The sequence below is a fragment of the Babylonia areolata genome, chromosome 18 (genome assembly GCF_041734735.1).
Source record: "Babylonia areolata isolate BAREFJ2019XMU chromosome 18, ASM4173473v1, whole genome shotgun sequence".
NCBI lineage: Eukaryota > Metazoa > Mollusca > Gastropoda > Neogastropoda > Buccinidae > Babylonia > Babylonia areolata.
Window position 1 is genome coordinate 11,135,434 of NC_134893.1, and position 11,605 is coordinate 11,147,038.

General features: G+C 44.3%; 1 protein-coding gene across 1 annotated transcript in view; it reads right to left on the reverse strand.

Annotated features, from left to right (window-relative positions):
* Positions 1–242: 242 nt before the first annotated feature.
* LOC143291930 (uncharacterized) overlaps positions 243–11,605 on the reverse strand; it is a 13,531-nt gene continuing 2,168 nt past the window's right edge. The window contains exons 2-6 of the mRNA XM_076602072.1: positions 5,459–5,567; positions 3,238–3,383; positions 2,611–2,632; positions 1,231–1,282; positions 243–842 (exon numbers count right to left, since the gene is read on the reverse strand). Coding sequence (XP_076458187.1) covers positions 243–842; positions 1,231–1,282; positions 2,611–2,632; positions 3,238–3,383; positions 5,459–5,567 — 929 coding nt within the window. The remainder of the gene's footprint in view (positions 843–1,230; positions 1,283–2,610; positions 2,633–3,237; positions 3,384–5,458; positions 5,568–11,605) is intronic.

Genomic DNA, 11,605 nt, shown 5'->3' on the forward strand with positions numbered 1-11,605 from the left:
GATAATGACACAGAGAGAGGGGGAGGGAGGGGGGGGGGAACAGACAGGCAGAAAGACGGGGACAGAGATAGGAACAGAAAAAGACAAAGGCACACTGACACAAAGAAACAGAGCCCCAGAAACAGAGGTAAAAACAGCCAGAAAATGCTGAAACACAGAAAGCTAATTCAGCTGATAACAATATGCCCTTGGATGCGAGAACGTGTCACATATATACATAGTTTTATCTCTACTCAGCAACGTCAGAACTGGGTCGCCTCTGTCTCCTCTTCTTGTGCCGCTGATGCTGATGCCGATGACGCTTCTGTTGCTGTTACCGGCGGTTCCTCCATTGCCTGTGTTGATGCCGATGGGTCTTCCACTGACTGTGATTCTTCCATTGCCGATGGTTCTGCCGGAGGTTCATCCATTGCCGATGGTTCTGCCGATGGTTCTCCCATTGCCGATGGTTCTTCCGTTGCCGATGGTTCATCCATTGCCGATGGTTCAGTCGATGGCTCTGCTGATGGTTCTGCCGATGGTTCATCCATTGCAGATGGTTCTCCCATTGCCGATGGTTCTTCCGTTGCCGATGGTTCATCCATTGCCGATGGTTCTGCCGATGGTTCATCCATTGTCGATGGTTCTGCCGATGGTTCTACCATTGCCGATGTCGTTGCCGAAGGTTCTGCCGATGCCGATGGCGCTTCCTGTGCCGGCGGGGGATGGATGGTGGGCCCGGCGGGGCCTGGTGCAGGACCGGCATTGTCAGGTGATGGGCCCGGGGCCTCCCCATCCACCACGAAGGTCTCGATACGGACGTCCTCCTCCCCCTCCTCCTCAAACAGGGGCATGTGGACAGTCTGCCAGGCACAGTACCACTGGGGTTGGTTAGGTGAAGACGCACAAAATAATGTGTTACGAGGTCTTGCTCACATGCAGACGCGCGCAGACGCGCCTACGCACGCACGAGAGTGCCGTGCGCGCGCACACACACACACACACACACACACACACACACACACACACACACACACACACACACACAATGACTAAAATCACTCAAAGTAAAAAGACGTTAAATTAAAGAAAGAATACGCACATGGCAGTGTTTGTAATTCAAGCTCATTTTTTTTAAGCAGAATAAGCGACAATTTCAGTGGCCTTCACTTTCATAGTAAATTTGTCTCTTTTTTTTTCCTTTTTTTCTTTTTAATAAATTTTGATATTGTTGATGACATACATACTGACCATTTCTTCTTGGTTTTCATCTTCTTTGACGTCTACGCCGTTTGCGATGACCCTGCGCAACAAATGTCTGTTTATATAAGACGGTATGAATGAAGGGCTGACGTAGTCGACTGAATGATAGAACTGAATAAAGAAACGGGTTGTGAAAACAAGACACAGGGAGCTAACTTGGTTTTTAAAAAAAAAATTTTTTTTAAAAGTCATCGTACCATATGTTATGAATCCTTTCTCTTGGACATTTCCTAACTTCAACAGTATTCATAAAGGATTACTAAATATTTTACAAATAAATAACAAAGAAATAAGTAACTGAGAAATACGCTTACCTAACTGTAGATGGATTTGATTGGTAAATATGAAATAAAGAGCGAACGGTAACTATACAGAAGTAGTGAATGGATTATCAGAAGAAAACGAAAGGTGGGAAATCATCATTCATCCAAAGACAGAGATTTGCATTTCATTTCTAATTACATGTAATGCGTTCATGATGCAGTGAACAGCAATTCGAGAAGGACCTGATCCACGTGGAGCGATGGCCTACAGGTAACGCGTCCGTCTAGGAAGCGAGAGAATCTGAGCGCGCTGGTTCGATTCACGGCTCAGCCGCCGATATTTTCTCCCCCCTCCACTAGACCTTGAGTGGTGGTCTGGACGCTACTTATTCGGATGAGACGATAAACCGAGGTCCCGTGTGCAGCATGCACTTAGCGCACGTAAAAGAACCCACGGCAACAAAAGGGTTGTTCCTGGCAAAATTCTGTAGAAAAACCCACTTCGATAGGAAAAACAAATAAAACTGCACGCAGGAAAAAATACAAAAAAATGGGTGGCGCTGTAGTGTAGCGACGTTCTCTCCCTGGGGAGAGCAGCCCGAATTTCACACAGAGAAATCTGTTGTGATAAAAAGAAATACAAATACAAAATACAAACAGAACAAAGTAACCGTCACGGGATCAAGACCAAAGCTTTGATCAGAGCCAACAGGCCGTTTAAAGCTGAAGCCTACTTCTCATTCCTCTGTCTCTCTTCGTATTGATAATGTATCGCCTGTGCGCTTTTCTTCCATTCACCAACGAATTCCCCCCCCCCCCCCCATCCACCAAAATAACTCAATGTTTGCATGATTGTACACAATACTAAGGGCATTTAAGAAGGTACGGGATTGGGTCTTCAAAAGTGAAGTTTATTGAAATATTGCATAATCAGACCGAAACGAATAATGTCTTCACGCACACTCGTGGCGGTAGAAATGAATTGTCTTCGTGGGCACGCGCGCACACACACACACACGCACACACACACACACACACACACACACACACACACACACACACACACACACACACACACACACACACACTGACGTGTTTTACTTACCAGTTTGGTGTTGTGAATGGTGCTGAAAACAAAACGTGTAAACAGATTCAATCTACAGCTTTCAAACTTCAGTGCAACTCAACCTTTTTAAAACGTTTTATTCTGCCAATATACATGCTTCTGGTTTTTTCTATTTCTTTTTTTTTCTTTTTTTTTTGGGGGGGGGGGGGGGGGGGGGGGTGGGGTTGTGATTGTTGTTGTTTGTTCTTTTACAGAACCAATACATCGACAAGAAATGCATATTAGGTTTTCAGGTTTTGCATGCACAGTTCCCAATTGGATGGGGGACAGAAGAGGCAACACGTTTTAGATGTTGACAACTCTCATCTGTGTGTGTGTGTGTGTGTGTGTGTGTGTGTGTGTGTGTGTGTGTGTGTGTGTGTGTGTGTGTGTCTGTGTCTGTGTGTCTGTGTGTGTGTCTGTGTCTCTGTGTGTCTGTGTGTGTCTGTGTGTCTTTGTGTTATTTTTTCTTCTTCTTCCAATCTTTTTTTTTTTTTTAACTTATCAAAAGTGTTGTTGTTTTTTTCAGAATTTCGACCACGAACAACCTTCTCTTCTTTTCAGTTGCCGTGGGTTGTTTAACGTGCGCTAAGCCGCCAGGCCACAACACCACACCGCTGCGTTTACCTGTGACGGGGCGACGGCCGTTGCTGCTGTGGAAGCTGCTGCCGCCCTTCAGCACTCGGTCTCTGACTTCTTTCTTCTTCCTCCAGTACTTCATGGACATCTTCACCCGGCCCTTACTCCACTGCAGGCGGGGGTACCACGTGTTCCTGAGGTGGGGGGGGGGGGGGGGGGGAGAGAGAGAGAAGGAGGAAAGAAGAGCATAGGAAAAGGAACATGAGCAAAGATTATATTGAAGGTTAAAATGTTCCCAGGGCTTTTTAGGGATTCTTCTTCTTCTTCTTCTTCTTCTTCTTCTTCTTCTTCTTCTTCTTCTTCTTCTTCTTCTTCTTCTTCTTCTCCTTCTTCTTCTTCCTGTTCTTCCTATTCTTCTTACTATTCTTCCTATTCTCATATTCTTCCTATTCTTATTCTTCCTATTCTTCCTCTTCCTATTCTTCTTCTTCCAATTCTTCCTATTCTTCCTCTTCCTATTTTTCCTATTCTTCTTCCTATTATTCCTATTCTTCTTCCTATTCTTCCTATTCTTCCTCATATTCTTCTTCCTCCTATTCTTCCTATTCTTCCTATTCTTCATCTTCCTATTCTTCCTATTCTTCTTCTTCCAATTCTTCCTATTCTTCTTCTTCTTCTTCTTCGTTTGTGGGCTGCAACTCCCACGTTGACTCGTATGTACACGAGTGGGCTTTTACGTGTGTGACCGTTTTTACCCCCGCCATGTAGGCAGCCATACTCCACTTTAGGGTGTGTGCTGGCTGGGCATGTTCTTGTTTCTATAACTGACCGAACGAATCAGTGGATTCATTCGCACTGAAGCACGAGAAGGAACATGGGTGAGGATGTTATTGAAGGTTAGAATGTTCCCATAGTCTTTTACGGCCTTCGGTGCAGTGGACTCATTTCCACTAAGGTTCGGCATAGGAAGAAGGCAGGGTACCATTCAAGGCTGGGTATAGGAAGAGGAGAGGGTACCATTCAAGGTTGGGTATAGAAAGAAGACAGGATACCATTCAAGGCTCGGCATAGGAAGAGGACAGGGTACCATTTAAGGCTCGGCATAGAAAGAAGACAGGGTACCATTCAAGACTGGGTATAGGAAGAGGACAGGGTACCATTCAAGGCTGGGTGTAGGAAGAAGACAGGGTACCATTCAAGGCTGGGTATAGGAAGAAAGCGTACCATTCAAGGCTGGGTATAGGAAGAGGACAGGGTACCATTCAAGGCTGGGTATAGGAAGAAGACAGGGTACCATTCAAGGCTGGGTATAGGAAGAAGACAGGGTACCATTCAAGGCTGGGTATAGGAAGAAGACAGGGTACCATTCAAGGCTGGGTATAGGAAGAAGACAGGGTACCATTCAAGGCTGGGTATAGGAAGAAGACAGGGTACCATTCAAGGCTGGGCATAGGAAGAGGACAGGATACCATTCATGACTCGGCATAGGAAGAGGACAGGATACCATTCATGACTCGGCATAGGAAGAGGACAGGGTACCATTCAAGGCTGGGTGTAGGAAGAAGACAGGGTACCATTCAAGGCTGGGTATAGGAAGAAAGCGTACCATTCAAGGCTGGGTATAGGAAGAGGACAGGGTACCATTCAAGGCTGGGTATAGGAAGAAGACAGGGTACCATTCAAGGCTGGGTATAGGAAGAAGACAGGGTACCATTCAAGGCTGGGTATAGGAAGAAGACAGGGTACCATTCAAGGCTGGGTATAGGAAGAAGACAGGGTACCATTCAAGGCTGGGTTTTGGAAGAGCACAGGATACCATTCAAGGCTGGGTATAGGAAGAGGACAGGATACCATTCAAGGCTGGGCATAGGAAGAGGACAGGATACCATTCACTCCCAGGTGGAGTGGAGAAAATTCCCTCCTCCCTTCCTCCCTCCCTTCTTTCCTTCCTTCCTTCCATCCTTCCTTCCTTTCTTCGTTCTTTCCTTCATTTATCCCTTCTCTCTTTCCAGCCTTCTAGCCTTTTCTTCCTTCCTTCCTCCCTCCCTCCCTTCCTCCCTTTCTTCCTTGTTTCCTTCCTTCCTTCCTTCATTCATTTATCCATTCTCTCCTTCCAACCTTCTAGCCTTTCTTCTTTCCTGCCTTCCTTCCTTCCTCCCTCCCTTCCTTCACTCAATCCTTCCCTTCTAGTCTTCCTTCGTGCCTCCCTCACCCCCTCCCTCCCTCCCTCCCTCCCTCTCAACAGGAGGCACAGGGAGGTGAAGCTCACCAGGTCAGACCCCCGATCAGCATGGCGACGACGACGACGAGGAGCAGGGCGGCGGCCACCACTGAGGCCAGGAGACCTCCCAGAGACCTGTCCACTTCCCCCCTCACACCTGGACACACACACACACACACACACACACACACACACACACACACGCGCGCGCACACACACACGCACGCACGCACACAGACAGACACACGCACGCGCGTGCGCGCACGCACACACATACATGCATTTACACACGCACGTACGCACGCGCACACACACACACGCACGCACCCACGTGCGCACGCACACACACACACACACACACATGCACGCACGCACTCAAGCCCGCACTCTCTCACTCACACACACACACACACACACACACACACACACACACACACACACACACACACTATTCACAAAAAGGTTAAGGATCATTTCATACAAGTAAATATGTTTTCAATATGTATGAGCTTATATCACAGACTGACAAAAGTTTACAGTTGGACCAACAGCAAAGTAAGAGCTCTAGTATCAATGGTTTCTCCAAAGCAATGGGAAATCATTCACAGCTTAGTCTTTTGTGAAGGATTGTGACTCTCAAACTGGGAGGCAAAATTGCACTGGCTCTTAGTGCTGCAGCCTTGGGGGCTAGTTGGCCTTTGGGAACCGTCCTAACGCTGACTGTTCTTAAAACCCTCTTGGCCGAGGGAGTGGGGATGTAACATTGGCAAGACCCTCTCCAGTGTAATAATCAAATTCCAGCCCAGATAGTCGTAACAGCAGTTACCTCCTCTGCTGTTCTGATGGTCATTGTCGAACACGAGTGACAATTATACATATTTGTATTTTGTATTTGTTTTGTATTTGCATTTCTTTTTATCACAACAGATTTCTCTGTGTGAAATTCGGATTGCTCTCCCCTGGGAGAGAGCGTCGCTACACTACAGCGCCACCCTTTTTTCTTTTTTCTTTTTTTTTCCTGCGTGCAGTTTTATTTGTTTTTCCTATCGAAGTGGATTTTTATACATAATTTTGCCAGGAACAACACTTTTGTTGCCGTGGGTTCTTTTACGTGCGCTAAGTGCATGCTGCACACGGGACCTCGGTTTATCGTCTCATCCGAATGACTAGCGTCCAGACCACCACTCCAGGTCTAGTGGAGGGGGAGAAAATATCGGCGGCTGAGCCGTGAATCGAACCAGCGCGCTCAGATTCTCTCGCTTCCTAGGCGGACGCGTTACCTCTAGGCCATCACTCCACATAGCATACATGTCTTCATAAGATGTTGTTTTTAAAATCGAGAGACTAATTAAGTTAGGAAGGATGCATCTGGTCTGCCATTGTTCTCTTACTGAATACACAGACGGCTGATTTAGGAATACGAGGACGTCAAGGAACAGCTAAAAAAAATTGTGTATGAAAACTGTGTCAGCCAAAAAAAATTGACATCATTAAGTTATTCATTGAAAAAAAAAAAGAATGGAAGGGCTCTTGCGAGAAAGCATCTCTCGTTATGAGAAGTGCTCAATATACAATGGCTCGCGAGAAAGCATCTCTCGTTATGAGAAGTGCTCAATATACAATGGCTCGCGAGAAAGCATCTCTCGTTATGAGAAGTGCTCAATATACAGTGGCTCGCGAGAAAGCATCTCTCGTTATGAGAGGTGTTCAATATACAATGGCTAGCGAGAAAGCATCTCTCGTTATGAGAAGTGCTCAATATACAATGGCTAGCGAGAAAGCATCTCTCGTTATGAGAAGTGCTCAATATACAGTGGCTCGCGAGAAAGCATCTCTCGTTATGAGAGGTGCTCAATATACAACGGCTGCAAACACCACTGTTTGACAGAAATTCAACATCGTTCCACTGTGTCCCCATGAAGAAAACCACAAGTTCTCAAGTAATCCCTAAACTTTTGTTAACCCTGTTGTGTATACATCATACAACTGTCACTTGAAATGAACACACCACTTATGCTGTTGCTGCTGCTGTTGCTTCTGCCACTTATGATGATAATGATGATGATGATGAAGGATGACGACTACGATGACCAATGTGATGATCGCCACGACGACGACACGGTGATTAATGGACAATGAGGATAATGGTGATGACAGTGACTGCCACCACGAAGATGATGATGACGATTATGGTGATGACGAGTGAGTGGTGGTACTTGTGCTCATGTGTTCCTTCTTCTGTTGTTGCTCCTAATGACGACGAGGATGGTTAGTGTGTATGCGCGTGTATGTCTGCGCGTACGCGCGCGTGTGTATAAATGAGTGGTGAGGGTTGGGGGTGGGGTGCGCGTGTTTGTGTGCGTTCGTGATGTGTGTATAAATGTGTGTGTGTGTGTGTGTTTGTGTGTGTGTGTGTGTGTGTGTGTGTGTGTGTGTGTGTGTGTGTGTGTGTGTGTGAAAATGATTTAGTAACAGAGTATCTCTCTATCTATTTGTGTGTGTGTGTGTGTGTGTGTGTGTGTGTGTGTGTGTGTGTGTGTGTGTGTGTGTGTGTGTGTGTGTGTGGATGTGTGTGTGAGTGCTTAAATGTGTGTGTGTTTAAAATGTGTGTGTGTGTGTGTGTGTGTGTGTGTGTGTGTGTGTGTTTATGTGTGTGTGTGTGTGTGTGATATGTGTGCGTGTCTGGGTATGTGGATGAGCGCGGGATAGACAGAGGTGTTTTGTTTGCTTAGTTGCTTGGTTGGTTGCTTGGTGCACGATGTATCTCTCCGTCTGTCCGTCTGTCTGTCCGTCCGTCCGTCTGTCAGTCAGTCCTGTCTATCTGTCTGTCTATGCTGTGCCTCATGTAACCCACGGCTCCACAAGCAGGCCAGTCAGAAAATGAAAACCAAACAGCAGCGTGGTGCTTAAGAGGTTGGCTTTGAATTGTGTTTTCTCTTTTCCCTCTCAACTGCGCGATGTCGACCAGCGATTATATCAGGACGGGACCCCTGGCTGTGTCGTCGCAGCGTGAACAATGTTGTGTAATGCTGACGATGTCTCCGTCTTTCCCTAACATTCATGGGGCACGGGGGTACTGGATGTAGGGTTTGGGACGGGGGGTGGGTGGTGGGGGAAGGTGGAAACGAATGAAAGGAGGAACGAATGCATGGATGGATAGAATGGTGGGAGGGTGGATAGGAGGATTGTTGAGTGAGTGGCTTTTTACAAACCAAAGAACGTCTAAACTGTCTTCGGTTGTTTATAGATGTCTCTTTAATCTATACAATGATAACGTACATCAGAACCAATACTTGAAAAGTATTCATACTGTCTTGAATGGAATTGGATCAAGTTTCTGGTTGAACCAACACAGTTTTGATGTATATCCTACATGATTCAAAGAGAAAGTAAAATGTTGTGTAAAAGATAAGTTTTTTGCAAGACTGGTATAGACATGTCGATAACGATACTATGTATATTAATTACAGGATGTTTAAACCAAACTTTGACCAAGATGCTTATTTTACAGTGTTACCAAATAATTGTGTAATTGAGTTAGTTACATTTAGAACATCTAATAATCCTTTGCCTGTTAATAGACTGCGTTTTGACAGTTTACCCAGAAATGAAAGAATCTGTGATAAACGACATTGCTGATGAGTTTCACTATTTGTTTGAGTGCCCATTTTTTGAAAGCATCAGACAAAAATGTTTATCTAGGTATTATAGAATCCGCCCAAAACTCCATTAAATTCCAACTATTATTTTCTGAAAAAAGAAAGAAAAAAAAAGAATACTGTTAAAACTTAAATCCTTGGTTTCTGCTATACGTAGCTCTTTTTATTAATGTTTTGTCTATTGATACGATTTTTTAAAATTGATTTTTTGTTGTTGTTTTTGTTGTGTTTTTTTGTTGTTGTTGTTGTTGTTTTTTTTGTTGTTGTTTTTTGTATTATGAGTCAAGTAGTACTTGTCAATGTGTACATTAAGTGATTGAACGAATGAGCCTACTTCTTGTTTTTGACATCACTCTTTTTGTAATTTATCGGTTGTGTATAAAGGATGAACGTATGTAGTGTTTCAATGTCCCCAGGGGGTACACGAAAAAAACTCCTTGCCTTTCCTTCACCCAGAGATAACAACTTCTCAGGTACTTTAAGTTGGTCGACCATGCGTGTAAAAAAAATTTTTTTAACCAAAAAACGACACCACCACCAACAACAACAACAAATGTATGCAGCTTTCTTCTTGTGAGAGATGGGTGTTTGAGAGCCGATGGAAATCTGTTCAAGGGCTGCTTACGTCTCACATCACCACACTGCTGTTCATTCATTGTGTGCAAGGATCTTTTTATTGTGTGTGCCGTGAATGTATTCGCGTGTGCAGCATATGTGTCCCCAGTTTCAATTCATCCTCTGTTATCCTTTTCGATCCACCCCAAATCCCCTATAACGCCCCCCACCCCCCAACCCCTCAACAACAAAAAAAGAAAGAGACAAAAACATGGCGGGCTAACATGTCTTTCTTTTGATAGAGTTGGGTTCCTGTTCGGAAATAAAAAAAAACAGTTTTTAACTTCTTTTTTTTAACCGGTATTTTCACACCAGTACATGCCTCAACTTCTGAACTAATGCCACACACACACACACACACACACACACACACAGCGAAATAAATTTTCGCAACAACTTCCAGTCAAAGAGAGGAGTGAGGATTATGTCTGCGTCTGTGTTGTCTGTTTCTGTGTGTTAAAAAGAAACAAAAAAAAAACCCTGCTAAACGGCAACTCGAACCGGTTTTCGGAACCGCCTCACGTGTAAATAGAGCTTCAAGAATACGCGCTATAGCGAGATGGCTAAAAACATAATAAATCGTTTATTTGGTATACCTACGTACCGGTTTTACAGCACACCTCCAGTGTTTATGCCTGGAATGGAAGGGAGGAATTACAATTCGTGGCGGCGGGACAGACACAAAGGTACTTCATGCGGAGAGCACTTGGAAAACACTTAGCAAAATGGGGTGTAATCATCGCGACTGCCAGTCCATTTCATGTTGATATTTCTATTTTTGGTACCAATGAAAAATAAACACTGATTAAACACAAGACTTAATCGTGCTAGTTGCAAAGAATTATATCTATGGGTCTAGATTTCGAATAGATAAAATGATGCCTAACTTATGAGGAGATGATATAAAGAGGAGCAACCAATTCATTGTTTCGAGATGTTTCAGTTTAAGGAAGAAGGTGGCAGAATGGTCAGGACGCTTAGCTGCCAATACAAAGTCCGTGAGGGTGTAGGTTCGAATCTCGCTCTCGCCCTTTCTCCCAAGTTTGACTGAAAAATCGAACTGAGCGTTTAGTCATTCGGATGAGACAATAAATCGAGGTCCCGTGTTCAGCACGCACTTGGCGCACTGAAAAATAAACCCATGACAACGAGAGTGTTGTCCTCTGGCAAAATTCTGTAGAAGAAATCCACTCTGATAGGTACACAAATATAATAAAAGCATGCACTCAAGGCCTGACTAAGCGCGTTGGGTTATGCTGCTGGTCAGACATCTGCCTAGAAGATGTGGCGTGGCGTTTAGGGATTTGTCTGAACGCAGTGACGCCTCCTTGAGAAACTGAAACTGTTTCGAGATGGTGAATGCAGACTTTACCAATAAACATGTACAGCATTAATACATAGTTATGTCTGATTCACACTTTCTTTTCCGTTCTCTCTCTCTCTCTCTCTCTCTCTCTCTCTCTCTCTCTCTCTCTCTCTCTCTCTCTCTCTCTCTTAATCGTTTCCAAAAGGCTGATGAAAAGAATCGTGATCAACGTCAGTTGTTAAGGTCATGTGTTTTATGTAAAACAACTATAATAATCATGTATTTGTTTGTGTGTATAATGTTATATCAATATGGATGATAATGTTTGCACCGATTAAAAAAACAAACAAATCCAAAATAATTAAAATGGGACAACTGAAACTGATGACGACAAATCAAACAAAACCAGTTGAAAGAAACACCCACTTGGTCTGTGGAATCATTTGCACGCAAGTTCAAGTCCTAAACAAATGGGTAGATATATTTTCATGTGAACTTTTGAAAACGTTTCTAGAAAAGACTTGAATTATTAAACAAAACTGTCGTGTAAAACTCTTTTCGTCTCTTTGTCGACGGGCGCAATAGCCGAGTGGTTAAAGCGTTGGACTGTCAATC